This window comes from Carassius carassius, chromosome 23, assembly GCF_963082965.1.
Source record: "Carassius carassius chromosome 23, fCarCar2.1, whole genome shotgun sequence".
In the NCBI taxonomy this organism is placed as follows: domain Eukaryota; kingdom Metazoa; phylum Chordata; class Actinopteri; order Cypriniformes; family Cyprinidae; genus Carassius; species Carassius carassius.
In genome coordinates this window covers 28,914,128-28,928,947 of record NC_081777.1, presented here as the reverse complement: position 1 = coordinate 28,928,947, position 14,820 = coordinate 28,914,128, and the positions used below count along the sequence as shown (strand labels likewise).

Here is a 14,820-nt window from a genome sequence, read left to right as displayed (position 1 = left end):
AGCAGCAAATTAGAATGATTTCTGTAGGATCATGTGACACTGAAGACTGGAGTAATCTAAAATTTTCTAAAAAAACAAAAAAAACTAAAACATCTTTATTGATGATAATAATGCATTAGCCTATATTTAAAAATGTCTCAACCATTTGCATATGCTCATAAAAAATGAGTCAAGAAAAGGGTATTGTTGAATATTTGCATGCTGTCTATAATACACAATTCGTACTGCAGAAATATTAAGAGCACTATGGAAGTTTCATCATGCTGTTTTGAGGTTATAAAATATTCTCTCTCCACTGCAGTACATCCACACCATTGTTCATACAGTGTGCTTGCCAAACCAGGCCACATTACACGTCTATAACTCGTCTCTTTTGTCCCCCTTAACAGGTGTTGACCTAAAAAATCACTGCTGGAGACACTGACTTATCTTGTCCTTGAGCACAAACACACAGTCAGTCACACAGTGTGAATAATCTGAATGAGTCAGTTGTCAGTGTGACCTCAGCACCCTGATATGCAGGAGGAACCCAAACTGTTGTGAAGTTCTCTCCATCCAGTATGTGTTAAAAATACCATGACAGTCTATTGTTATAATAAATCACACAATTTTAGCACATCGCCATTTTATTAACCTTAAATGGGCAAATAGCATACACTGAAGTAGCAGTAAACATATTCACATAGGCCTAGTTGGAAGCTTTTTTTAAATTTGAATTTGTAATAATGCATTTTAATAATCTAATTTTACTGGTAACTCGTTTCAGCTCTTTTTATTCATTTATTTATTAGTTTTACACGTCACTAATACAAATGCACACGCATACATATACACAATTATACACACTTTTATATACACTCCTATTACTGTCCTCCACCAGCAGCATCAAACATCTTCTTCCTGCCCTCCATACCAGACATGGCCTCCACATTCTTACGCCAGTCTCCCACCTCCGACGAAATAACCTGACAAAACAGAAATCAGGTGTGCTGTTACTGATTATTGAGAAACCCTAAATATGTTTCCTTTATTCTCTTGAACCTCTATAACCCTACCAAGGATGAAGGATGAGTCGCAATTATTATTATTATTATTTTTTTATATACCATGGTGGAATCAGCTTCCATAGTAATGTGACTTCACATTTTGCTGAGATAAACACATTGCATGCAGGTGTACCTTCTCTTGTTTAATGTCTTCTTTCTTTACAGATTTGAGGTTGGCTCTGAGGTCCATGGAGCCCTTGTGTTTGGAGCCCAGCAGCGCTCGCATCATCTCATCCGCAGACACGCGCACCTTCCTCAGGGCAGGCTTCTTAAACTTCCCTCCTAAATCTTGCACCTTCAGCTTCAGCTCATGGATCTTTCACAGACACCGTTAATTACAGAAACTGTCATCTGTTATTAGTGCAAGTTTAGGAAAGGTACATTTCATTTACTCACATCTCTGTTGTTTTTATTCACTTTGGCCTCAAAGTCGTATCTCTCCTCATCCACTACCTCGATTTGGGCATTGAGTTTGCGACACAGTTTCTGGATACACATAAAATTATAATTACAAAATGACTAGTATTACTATTTAAAGTTTTTTTTTTATGATTTGTGGTTTCATGATTTAAGTCAGCAGATCACTAAGATAAAACAAAATGGAAAGTTGTGAGGTGACTGAAAAAACCTTTGACTTCATGAGGAACATAAATTCAGTCAAGTGTGTTAAAATAGTCATATAAATATATTTTTAAAGAAATATATGATACACATTATAATAATTAAAATGTCCTAAAAATATAGAAAGAACGACATAAATCATTTTAACTCGCTTCCTTTTTACTAGTTGATCAGTGTCTGTATATGTTAATGAAGCTGTCTTTCTCTAACCTGCAACTCATCCATTGAGAGGCCAGTTATCTGAAGAGGTGGAAGCTTCTCGCTCAGATATTTCACCTTCTCCTCATCACGACTGACCGTCTCCTGTTCCAACTCCTCCATGGCTCTTTGCAGCAAAAGCATCTGAGAAAACAGAATGTTCTGTAAATAGGCATTCTGTAGGTTCAAACAGCAAAAACATACTGGCAATCAGTTCTCAAAGTACAGAAAACACACACGCACACACCACTATCATACCTTCAGGGAGAGTTTTCGAGATGCAGAAATCTTAGACTTCGGCTAAAAAAAAAAAATTAAACAAGTTTAATAAAAATTTTATGCACTATATTGTGTCATTCAACAATTTAGAGATAAATGTGCATTTTACAATATCGTAGTGTTAGGTTTTAAAAAATTACAAATGTTAGCCTGAATGCACTGTAAGTAGCTTTGGATAAAAGCATCTGTTAAATGCATAAAAGTAAATGTAATCACAATATGCTGTTGAATACCTTGGCTTGCACTCGAGGAGGCAATGGAGTAGGAGGCTATTGATGACATACAAAAATTCAAGTGAAAATATGAATAAAAATACACAGTTTAAAGCTTCTATCCCTTTAACTAATTATTGCTCTAATTTCAGTCTTGAAAGTTGCATATACTGTAGACTATTTACTTACATTGCTGCAGATTTTGTTTATTGGTGGTTACGAAGAGAAAAGAGAAGAAAATATGATCAAATAAAGAAATATACAAAGATTCAGGCAATGTTCACAAAACATGATGCATAAACACTTACTCTTCCGCCATTGTGAAACCTGTAAAAATCATAGCAAAAATAGGTAAAAACAAAAAGAAAAAGAGGCAATGATGAATAGTTGCAATCACAGTACTAACTAAATAAATCTGCATTGAGAGATGTAGCTGACACAGAGACGCGTGTTACCTGAGATGTTGCTCGTGGGTCAAGAAAGCTTCTGAAAGCACAAAGGACAAAGACAATTGTTTTTATGTGTGACAGGCAGCAGCTTTGTAATTTTAGCTCACAGAGACAGGAATGGGAATGAATGGGCAGCTGTCCTCAACATATCAGGGACTGGGTGTGTGTGTGTCCTACGCCACAAGGACAAAGCAATTCAAAGCCTAATACAGTAAATGCCTCAAAATACATTTTTATGTGCATCTCAAATGCAATATAGCAGACGAGGCACATCCTATAATGGGATATTGTGAAATCAAACATGTTAGTATAATGAAAACTCTAAAAATGACATATGCTATACACATCTGTTAATTACAGGACACGCCAAGTCATTAAGACTTTACCTCTACAGAGCACATATATTACAGTCATTAACAAGACATTGCATAAAGGAAACGTTTCCATCCATTAGTCATAGGTCAGAACAATCATCACCTACTCGCTCTCACGTTCATAAGCAAACTTCACTTCCATAAATACTCCATTTTAAACACCATTTGCCCACCAACCCAGGACTTATATTATCCCACTGTTGTTGTTTTTTTGTTATTTAAAGGAATGGCTCACCCAGCAATGAAAATATGCTGAAACTTTAATCTCAGGTCATCTAACTTGCTCACCAATGGATCCTCTGAAGTGAATGGGTGCCGTCAAAATAAGAGTCCAGACCGTTGATACACTTGATCCATAAGTAATCCACACCACTCCAGTACATCAGTTATCATCTTGTGAAGCAAAAATCTGCTTGATTGTAAGAAACAAACTCATTGTTAAGGCATTTTACTTTAAACCATTGCTTGTGGCCAAAATATAAGTTCATAATCATTCTGTAAAAAATAAAAACATCCCCTGTTGTCCTCTCACATCAAAATCCTATTGTCGTTGAGAGCTGCTTTATAGCTCAAATTGTATTTGTTTCATAATTAAAGAGCTTTGCAACATCAATACTGTTATTTTCTTGTTTATTAACGTGAAGCTTCTTTGAAACATCTTTATTGTTTAAAGTGTTAATGTACTTGACTTAGCTAAATCCTTGACTCTTGATTGTTTTGAATACAAAAGCTGCTGTCAGGACCATTTGAACTGTTATACATTTTCATCTATAATCAAGTCATAAGATCTAGCAAAACTTTTACGTGCAGGTTATTTGTTTACCAAAAAGTCCTTAAGGATTCATAAGGCCATGTCTTGCTCTGCTGCTTCGACTGTCTGTCTGGACTCTACGGACGAACAATTTCGGCCGCTTGGGGTATCAGGAATATCTCTCATGCTTCCCCTTTGCATTTGTGATCCAGAATTAGCGCATTTCCACCTAAGGCAGGTCAATGAGGTGAAAACCCCTCTGATCCGAGGGTTCATTTAAAATTAAGCCGACATTTACAAGATATCGAATTGATCCTACATAAACATGCTACTTGTCCCGCTAACACACACACACAAACTGCGTACACACAAGTGATGCCACTCATACATATCCATACAAAAATAGTCTTTGATGACAATAAGTCAGCTGTGGATTTTATGTAACGTGATGCCTGCTTATGTAATGGTTAATGTTAGACACAAACTGGGTCATTTCTGTAATGCAGTAGGCCTAAAGGCCCGTTCATACCAAGAATGATAACTATTAAGATAATCTTAATGATAACTATATTATATTCCCTACCAACAGATGATAATGTTCTGTTTCTAAGTGTGCACTGCAGTTTTGACACTTGCCGCTTTATTAAATGGTCGAGCTCTTTAAAACAGGATGGATTTTGATTGGCTGTCAAAGCTGTGTCATGCATCAGATAGAAATGTATATTCTTTGGTGATTTTCATAAAAAATAAGCTGCATGGGGCCAATCTGCGAACAATGAGGTGAGCCCAGAGATATTTTACATATATTATGTATACTTTTATTTATTATCTTAAAATTATGCAAAGGTCATGTTTTCATGTATAATACAGATGTGTTTTTACATGAACAATGTGATTTCTATATCTATATCTATCTATGTATGATTTTTTTTAGGCTATATTATTGTACCAGTTATTGTTATGTATCATCCAAGATGTTATGTTTTAAAATGTGAGACAATCCAAATATTACAAAACATTGGCAGATTAATCAAAACTGCTGTTTATCAATTTAGCCTATGGTACAATTAATAATAATTTATAACATACTTTTTTAATTTCTTAAAAAGTACTGTTTAATACTTTTTCCAAAATATCACAACATAATATGAACATGAGCTACACATATTTGAATGACCCACTTATAGTGCAAAAGGTTGTGGGTTCGATTCCCAGGGAACACATGTTAGGTAAAAAATGTTAGCCTGAATGCACTATAAATCGCTTTGGATAAAAGCGTCTGCTAAATGCATAAATGTATTATTAATAAGTGCAAGTATGCCTAAGTGCTTATGCTTGACAAAAGTATGTGTTTACACAAATAACAGTGGATCATCCAGTGGGGTAGCAGTGTGTAATAATAGTAGACTAATAACAGGCCTGGCTGCACAATCCACTGGCTTATTTGACTCTGAATGCAATGGGATTAGTCTTTAAGACTCTGACTTTTAATCCTCAACCCTTGGGAAAAATGCAGCGATGATTAAACAGTTATTTTCTAAAGATTTAAGATGGATATTATATAATGGCCAAGACTTTGGATGAAAGTGAAAAATCTAATATTAAAAAATAAGCACGCATCTAGCCCAAAAACACGCGTGTGGGTGGTGTTAATGTCCGTGACCCGGATGTGCTCTGACTTTCCCACCCCTCCCACCTGCGCGAGAAATGCGCCTGATCCTGCGTGAGTCGCTACATCTGACGGGCGAATTTGGTTTTAAAATTAACCGCATAAACATCAACATTTTGATATGATTGTGATCAAAATGGATCACAGAATCGACGATGCGCCTTCCTGAGATCTATTTATGACAGAAGAAGAGTTTTAATCGGCGCGAGGATCGATGGAGAGAGTTTAATGTCAGATTGAACCGCAAAGGTGAAACTGGTGAGCTGACAGGATTAAAAACACTAAAATAATCAGTTTATAGCCAAATCATTCAACGAATAAGCCTTTGTGTCTAATATAATAACGTGACTGCTGTGATGTATAAACAATTTAAATGCAGCTAAACTGAATACTGCCTGATCCATACAGAGATATACATGTAACGTTAACTATATGCAATATATAATAATTATTATCGAATTACTTCTTTGATGAATTGGTTTTCTCTTGGATTTCTAATGTAATAATATAATACTTCGGTGATTTTATATATATATATATATATAATATATATATATATATAATATATATATATAATATATATATATATATATATATATATATATAAAACACCAACAAGGTGAACTCTTGTGATATTATACATAATTAAATTACGTGTAAGTTAACGTTATATTAATTATTGTACCAACATTATGCAAAGATCATGTTTTCATATCTAATAGTGCTATGTTTTTTTAAGTGAACAAGATGATTGCAATAATGCAGATATATGGATTGTATTCATTTTGTGTAATTTAATTGATTATTTTGCCGAATTAATTAAATTTATTACATTTTTTTTTACTAATCTTGTTGTTACATTACCAGTATTTTAAAATTAAAAAGGGTTGATTAAATATTTTAAATAAATGTTTTAGAATCTAAATAAACATGTAAATTCTATTGATATTTATATACTAATCATATAGAGCTTTTTTTTTTTTTTTGAGTGCGTGTTTATATTATATTAGGCCTGTTGTGATCACCTGTTATAAAAACAGTTATTTGGTCAGTTAATGGATATGGGTCAGGTTGCTTAGTGTCTGTTTTTTTTCTCTGCTTCGATCCACTGTGCAAACTGTTTGTTTGTGTTCATGTATGTTTGAATAGATGAATAATGCCTGGGAAGTTAAAGGCGAAGATTGTTGCCGGGCGGCATCTGCCGGTCATGGACCGTGCCAGCGATCTCACAGATGCCTTTGTGGAGGTAAATCATATTTAACATTTACATTAACATTTAATCATTTAGCAGATGCTTTTATCCGAAGCGGCTTACAAATACGACTTACAAATCAAGCATCAGTCGGTTAATGAAGTCACTTGCCTAGGCCCATTAAGATTAAAATGCTGCCTAAAATGCAGTTGGATATCACTTGTTTTATCATAGTGCGGCACTTATGAAGTTATGCTCCACAGGTGAAGTTTGGAAACACAACATTTAAAACGGATGTGTACCCCAAATCCCTGAATCCTCAGTGGAATTCAGAGTGGTTCAAATTCGAGGTAAGGTCTTTTTTTATTTGTCCTGCTTTAGGTTGGATTTTTGTAGAGTCTATTCCATATGCTTATCATCCCCTTTACCCCTCAGGTGGATGATGAGGATTTGCAGGATGAGCCGTTGCAGATAACTGTTCTTGACCATGACACATACAGCGCTAATGATGCCATTGGAAAGGTATACATTGACATTGATCCACTGCTCTGCAGTGAAGCTGCTACCGTCATCTCTGGCTGGCTCCCCATCTATGACACTATACACGGTGGGTATCCGCAAGCAAATTTAGCCTGTAATATTAAGGAGTTCTGACTTGTTTTGTTCTGATGACGTGCTTGTGTTCAGGTATAAGAGGGGAAATCAATGTGTTGGTGAAGGTGGATCTCTTCAACGACCTGAACCGCTTTAGACAGTCTTCATGTGGGGTTAAATTCTTCTGTAGTAAGTATCTAGATTATCGACTTCCATTTCTTCCAATACTTATTTTCTGTATCCCTTGATGATCAGTTTCTTCCACTTTTCTCTGTTCTCTTTCCTGTCTTTATTTTGTCATTCTCATTGAATTTTCACTCATTTTCATTATGGCTCTGTCTCTCTTTTTCTTCAGCAACCTCTGTTCCCCGATGTTACCGGGCCGTTATGGTACATGGGTTTGTGGAAGAGCTTGTGGTGAATGAGGATCCAGAGTACCAATGGATTGACCGTATCAGAACCCCTCGAGCTTCAAATGAGGCCAGACAGAGACTCATCTTTCTCATGTCAGGTACTAATACACAAACAGTGTGAATGAACGACTGAACGTCTATGTAGAAAATAGGCGTATTTTCAAATATTTGGATATGTTGCTAGAGGTGCTAGTGTTTTTTTTTATGGGTTTGATCACATGATAACTGGAGGGCTGCTAGTTCAGTGGTTGGTTACCAATTTCTACTGACTAATCGGCATAAGTAAAGAATAAATTTTAATCAGCATGGATGCATTAAATTGAACGGAAGTGAAAGTAAAGACTTCGGTAGTGTTAAAAAAAAATTCCATTCTTTTTGGATAGCACAATAAAAGCATATTGATCTAGTCTGACTAAGTGTACTTTAAGCTGCTTTGGGTAAGATCATCTGCTAACAGATGACTTACTAGAAGAGTGCTCTCTGTGTCTCTGGAGACACATGCATGTGCAATCTGAGACACTCCTGTCAATATTCTCTTGGTTCATGTAGTGTTTGTCTAAATGCATTTGTGTTTCTGTTGTAGGTGAATTGCAGCGAAAGATTGGTCTGAAGGTGCTGGAGATGGGAGGGAATGCAGTGGTGGGGTACCTACAGTGTTTTGATCTGGAAGGAGAATCAGGCCTTGTGGTCCGTGCCATCGGGACGGCCTGCACACTTGAGAAAATCAGCACATTCCCTGCCACAGCCACACACCCCAGCAACTCCTCTCCTTCAAAAGACATGAAAGAGTGAGTGTCACCTACACACACACAAAGTGCCTGTGCTCCAAAATCAAGGATAAAATGTCAGTGCGTGTGTCTATGTGCATGTCAGCATCATTTTAAAGAGATTTGGAAATAACTGCTTTTTTGTTAAAAGTGTTTGATACATGATATATGGGTGTATATTATATAAAACAGTGATTCAATTGAATTTTAATAAAAAAGGAAAAATAGAGGGTCTTAGTTTTTAATTTTCAGTCACTGCTCAAAAATTTGGTGTTGGTAACATTTTTGTAGAAGTCCCTTATGCTTATCAAGGTTGCATTTATTTAATCAAATATTCAAGAAAAAGAGTAATATTGAGAAATATTATTACAATTTAAAGTTACTATTTTCGATTTAAATATATTTTTTACATTTAATTTATTCCTGTAATGCCGATTTGGTCTTAAAAAACTTTAAATTTTTATCAATGTTGACAACCGTTTGGCTGCTTAATAAATATATATATATATATATTTAATTCTTTGATGAATAGAAAGTTCAAGAGAACCAATCAGCATTTATTTAAAATTGTGACATTATAAATGTATTTATGGTCATGTTAACTGATTCCAAATTTTTGAATGATAGCATATCTTGTTTTAGATTTTCATCCATTTTTAGCAGACATTTTTATTCAAGACAATTGTTATTATTTAAATAATTTCTTCAAATGATCTAACATTCCTTTTTTTTATTAAACAGGTATTAATGTAATCTGAAAAAGAAGAAAATGCTGTTCATTTACTCTGTTTTCTGTTTATATTTGTGAATGAGGGTGTGTGCGTCTATTTGTTTTCTGAGTTGCTGTTTTATAAGTTCTACCAAAATGCGTTCTCAACACACAAACATACCACACCTCAATCTTGTTTTCCCCTGCATGTCCTTTATGTCCTTTCCTGCTCTTACTGTTTTTTTGGCTTTCCTGCATGCTGCTTCTCTCCTGCACCAGCATGTGTTTGCATTAGATTTACGCCTGTTTCACATATAATCCGTCTGCAGTGCGTATGCAGTCTGTGTACGTTTCATATGTTGTCCTGAAGCAGCACGGACTCATTGTGCTTTCACACAGGACACGTTTGCAGTCCGCTACTGATCCGCGGCTGTTTAAGCCAAAAAACACAACATTTGTCCATTATTTTGATATCAAATCATGTAAAAAAAATAAATAAATAAAAAAATCAAAAAGCTTTTTCAGCATTGTGATACTCTTTCATCACAGTACAGTAACAATCTTTCATAGACATATTTAAATTCAAATATAACGTATACAACGTATTACTCATGCATTTGACTGCTAGGTTTTTATAAGTTGCTGAAACAAGCTGCAACACATTTAAACACAACATTAGTCTACTTTTCTTGTTAGGATATCACAAACATTTAAAATTAAAACTCACCACTGACAGAAACAGTCGACTCTCGTGCCCTTTGCATTTAAATCTTTATTACCGTATTTTCCGGACTATAAGTCGCACTTTTTTCATAGATTGGCTGGTCCTGCGACTTATAGTCAGGTGCGACTTATTTATCAAAATTAATTTGACATGAACCGAGAGAAATGAAACAAGAGAAAACATTACCGTCTACAGCCGCGAGAGGGCGCTCTATGCTGCTCAGTGCTCCTGTAGTCAACACTGAGCAGCATAGAGCGCCCTCTCGTGGCTGTAGACGGTAATGTTTTCTCTTGGTTCTTGGTTCTAAATAAATGCGACTTATAGTCCGTTGCGACTTATGTTTTTTTCCTCATCATGACGTATTTTTGGACTGATGCGACTTATACTCATGTGTGTTACCGTGAACAATGCGCTGTCACTTTAATTCAGCGCGTGCAGCACAGCAAAAATAGACTCGGTACGTAAACGATCGCTGCACTGCTGCAGACGCACTGCTCCTGGAACGCATTGACGGACCGCAACCACGTGCAGTGTGAATGCTGGAAGCCGTTAACATGGGTGCGTAGAAAAATATGCAATGCATACGCACTGCAGACGGAGTATGTGTGAAACGGGCGTTAGGCTTAAAGTTTAAATGCCTTTCAGTTGTTCATTTCCAGACTAGGTGTTTTTTGCATCTGGACTGCTGCATTGAGTCTGTTGTGCTTTGTCTTTGTGCTGTCTTGTCCCGTGCCCTCTTGGGAGCTATGAATGTTTGAAAGGCTGTGACCTGCCTAACTAGACAGCGTTTTTGGTGCTGTTTAGGTAGTCAGCTCACTAGGTTGTAAGATGCAGCCAAAAAGGATGTTTCCTGCTGTTGGTTCTCTATGCGGTCTGCTTTGGGTGTGTGTGTGTGCGTGCATGTTTCTGTATGTCATCGTTATATGTGTGTTTGTGTTCTCTGTGAAGGTTCAGTACACTCTGTGTGTGTGTTCAAATGTATGAAATATGCGTGAATGTGTGTGTGTGTAGCTCTCCGCAGGCTGCCCCTTCCACTCTCGGATGTCGTTCCACACACAGCAGTCCAGTTCACAGCGCGAGCAGTCGTCTTTCTCAGGGCTTCTCCGTTTCTGTGCCAACACTGCTGTTCGCCGGTATGAAACCCAGACACAGGAGCTCAGAAGCCCCCAGAGCCAGGCAGTGTAGGCAGGTACCCCACGACCCCCATGATCCCCTCACGACTCTGCCACGGACCTGTCACCCCGTTCTTCATTGGCAGACAGCTATGACATCACCAGCCCCCCTCCCCTTCAGCTGCCAAAGCAACCTCGTTTACAGCTTAAAAATGCCTCTGACCAATAAGTAAGCTGCATTCAGCTGTCACTGTCACATAGAATATATCCAATCAGAGGTGTCGGTTTCCTTCTGTGTTTTTGAGTTCTGTGTGCGTTTGTACCCTTAGATTTATTTTTAATTTTTTTGTTTAGGCAGGGTTGTTGAAATTTTCATTTTGGCCTTTTGAAGGGATTAGTTGATTAGTTGTTATTAAAGCGTTGTGCTTTGGTTGGCTGAAACATGCTTCTTTTTCATCTCATTTGTGTCCTGCATCTTTTTTTGGTTTTCACAGAGGGTATTTTTTTCTCCATTTTTATTTTTTTTTATCCCTGCTCGCTACCATAAAGTGCTTTGCTGTCTCTTCTTGATATCATCACACGCTCTACCCTTTCCGCAGCAAGCAGTCAACACTCTTTTTTCTTTCTTACTCACTATCTCTACCTCCACGTCACAGACACACAAACATGTACATGCTCAAACACACACACACGGGCACAGTCCTCATGCATGAACCTGTGAGTCCGTGTGTGTTGATGGAGTGTGTTCCTCCTTGCTCTGACAGGCCAGGGTTTGGGGAGGAGGCCCCAGGCATACCGTTATCCTCAGGACCCCCCACCCCTCTGAGAGCACAAACCTTCTCCTCCTTCTCCCCCTCCAAGTCCTACAGTCGCCAGTCCTCCTCCTCTGACACCGAGCTCAGCCTGACCCCGAAAACCGGTAAGATACCTGACCCCACCTGACCTCTGACACTCTACCAGACTCTCTCTCTCTCTCTCTCTCTATGAGCCTTGATTTTAATCAATGTCAGCACACTGACCCCAGTGTTAAAGCTGAGAGGCAGAGGGTCTAGGGCACAGTGTCTGTGTATTTTGTTTTTTGGTTTTTTGTTTAATTTGTTTATTTTTGTTGTGTTTTCCTTTCATTATTACTTTATTACTGTGTATGTAAGCTGTTTATTTTTATTTGACTCAAGGCTGTGATCTTGTAATTTGTGCATTTGGATTCTGTGAAGAAAATGAACTCCAACATGCCTTCCATATGTGAATCAGCCCCTTCTAAAGGACATAAGTTCTTTAGAAGGGGCTGAATCTAATGAACTTTACCGTAGTTCTGTTTTTTTTTTTTTTTACATTTTTTATTTAATGCATGTTTGCCTCTTATTTTTCATGATCTTTCCAGGGATGCAAACTGCTTAGTTTTATTCCAAATCCTCAGTGTGTTATAAAATAGGTCACTTATTCTGTTTCATCCTGAACCATGGACCTTTTTTCACTGCAAGGTTGAATTATTACAGGTATAGTTAACCCAAAGGTTGAAATTCTGTTATTAATTACCCTTGTTTTATGTTGTTTTAATCCAAATGACTTTATTTTTCTTCTATGGAACATAAAAAAAGATATTTTGAGAACTGTCTGATAGTGTTGGGCGATATGGTCATTTTTCAAATTGTCATATCGTCAGCCCGTGAGATCGACGATACACAATATTATCGAGCATGGGTGGAGCAAGAGAGAGACTCTTTGTTCTTGTCATAGCATAACTATTTGGTGTTTTAAACCGCGCAGGTGCGCGAGAGAGAGCCTATGGAGTCACCAATAATCAAAAAAATTACTTTCAAACATACTGACTGATTTAACTAACGTTAAATATAAAAATACTGTATTTAAAACAGCTAGTTCATACATAGTCGGACGCAACTGTCATATCGCACGTCCGCATCTGCGCAGGGAAGTTATCAGTCTAAATGTTCTGCAAAATCAGTCAACAGTGAAAATCAATAGCAGATTTCATTTAAAGTCCAACAGTTAAACACTAATATTGGGCATAAACAAACATTTAAATATAAAGTATTTAAAACAGGTAAGTTGATATTTGTAGTAAAGTTGAATTGAACTGATGCATCAGTCATACAGCGCTCCGGTCCGCGCGCCTCATGACGAGTCTGACGCACCGTCACAGAAACAAGAATGAGATGCATTCTAACATAACTGTTGCATTAAACTCAGTGAGGGCTCGTTTAATATATTGCACAAACAGTATATAGGCCTATTAGATTACTTGTTAAAGTGCAATGAAATACCTTATATCTGCAGACGATGTACGTCTGTTTGTGGATGGAGACTTTGTAACGGCCAAAACTATGTATTTTGCATGCATCACATAGTGCGGTGTGCATGAAAATAATAACAAGGTGGCAGATTGAATTTATTATCTATAGTGGTTCTCATGTAGTCCTTTTACGTCATCACCACATAGTGTGTTTTATAAGTTAAGTGATCAGTCTTTAAGAAAAGGACTACGTGAAAACCATGCGCTATGGATGATAAATTCGCTCTGCCGCCTTGTTAATTATTTTGTCTTTACTTTATTTGTGACACCAAGAAAGAGTTAATCTCTTTTGTATGAGAAGAGCGCGTTGCCGTATACCAGCCATTAAATGTGTGGGACACCAACTCGTCGTTTTCTATCTCTTTCATTTCATAGATTTAACGAATTATCCAAGTAAAAGCGTTACAACTTCACCGACTACATGCTCTAATCCTCCTGCGCATGCGAGGTGTGTGTGAGTGAAATGCGGGAAGTGAAATTAAGGAAATAGCTGGGCAGTTTAAAAGCCGAATTATAATAAGCAGCCTAATAAAAATAAAAATAATAGTTATTATTATTATAATCTAATACATTAATAGGAAAATTAGCCTAATATTGTCTTGATTATCGACAGAGTATTCTGCTTATGTCGATATCTCTGACGATCGTCGATACAAGATACTATCGTCTATCGGCATAACCCTACTGTCTGACTGTTTATGTCCATACAGTGGAAGACGATGAGGTTCAGTGTTGTTTAGCTCCCAACGTTCTTCCAAATATCTTCTCGGTATTCTTCAAAATAACTTTGTTTGTGTTCCACAGTAGAAATAAAGTCAACCAGGTTTGGGTAAATGATGGCAGAATTGTAATTTTCTCTAAAGATTATAATTAGTATTATATGCCCTTCATGTATTTTACACCCCCCCCAAAAATCATTTTAGTTGGTGAAATGTTACTATCTTTGTTCAACTTCTATTTGTTTTCATGTGTAAAATAGCAGTAAACCCTATTTTACCTTTTCTACAACTTTTAAATAAAAATCAAAATGGGACCCCAGAGGTATAATCCACCAAAAAATGAAAATGCTGTCATATATTTTTTGTATTCTTTTTCCATACAGCAAATGATCTATGAACCATACTGTTCATAGAGACCATGTCTGTCAAGCTCAAAAAGAAAAGAAAAAGTCACCATAAAGCACGATTTTGATTGTCCATATAACTAGTGGCGAGTATTCTGAAGTATATACGTTTTTTATCAGGAAAAGTTAATTGAGAATTAACCTCTGAAATGTATAAAGAAAGTAATTATGACAGGAGAAACTACAGATTATACCTTCAAACCCAACCTGCTGGAAATAAAACCCTTGGAAAACCATTTTATTTACGTCACATCAGTTTGCATCTCCATCTGTTGT

General features: G+C 36.8%; 2 protein-coding genes across 20 annotated transcripts in view; one reads left to right on the top strand and one right to left on the bottom strand.

Moving 5' to 3' along the window:
* Nucleotides 1-760: 760 nt before the first annotated feature.
* tnni1c (troponin I, skeletal, slow c) lies at nt 761-2,867 on the bottom strand. The gene is made up of 8 exons (XM_059507200.1): nt 2,812-2,867; nt 2,661-2,683; nt 2,378-2,413; nt 2,124-2,165; nt 1,878-2,009; nt 1,443-1,532; nt 1,180-1,362; nt 761-965 (listed from the first exon to the last, which is right to left on the bottom strand). The coding sequence occupies exons 5-8, from the start codon at nt 2,007-2,009 to the stop codon at nt 864-866; spliced, it is 507 nt and encodes a 168-aa protein (XP_059363183.1). The 5' UTR covers nt 2,124-2,165; nt 2,378-2,413; nt 2,661-2,683; nt 2,812-2,867; the 3' UTR covers nt 761-863.
* Nucleotides 2,868-5,604: 2,737 nt separating this feature from the next.
* c2cd5 (C2 calcium dependent domain containing 5) overlaps nt 5,605-14,820 on the top strand; it is a 35,288-nt gene continuing 26,072 nt past the window's right edge. For 7 of the 19 annotated variants that reach the window (XM_059506885.1, XM_059506889.1, XM_059506890.1 and 4 more), the window contains exons 1-9: nt 5,606-5,857; nt 6,749-6,845; nt 7,055-7,141; nt 7,227-7,398; nt 7,479-7,574; nt 7,741-7,896; nt 8,382-8,586; nt 11,010-11,183; nt 11,875-12,029. In XM_059506885.1, the coding sequence (XP_059362868.1) occupies nt 6,756-6,845; nt 7,055-7,141; nt 7,227-7,398; nt 7,479-7,574; nt 7,741-7,896; nt 8,382-8,586; nt 11,010-11,183; nt 11,875-12,029 (1,135 nt within the window). In that variant the 5' untranslated portion in view covers nt 5,606-5,857; nt 6,749-6,755. Of the gene's footprint in view, nt 5,858-6,748; nt 6,846-7,054; nt 7,142-7,226; nt 7,399-7,478; nt 7,575-7,740; nt 7,897-8,381; nt 8,587-11,009; nt 11,184-11,874; nt 12,030-14,820 lie in introns of all 19 variants that reach the window. The other 12 variants (XM_059506899.1, XM_059506898.1, XM_059506897.1 and 9 more) reach the window with 6 other exon arrangements.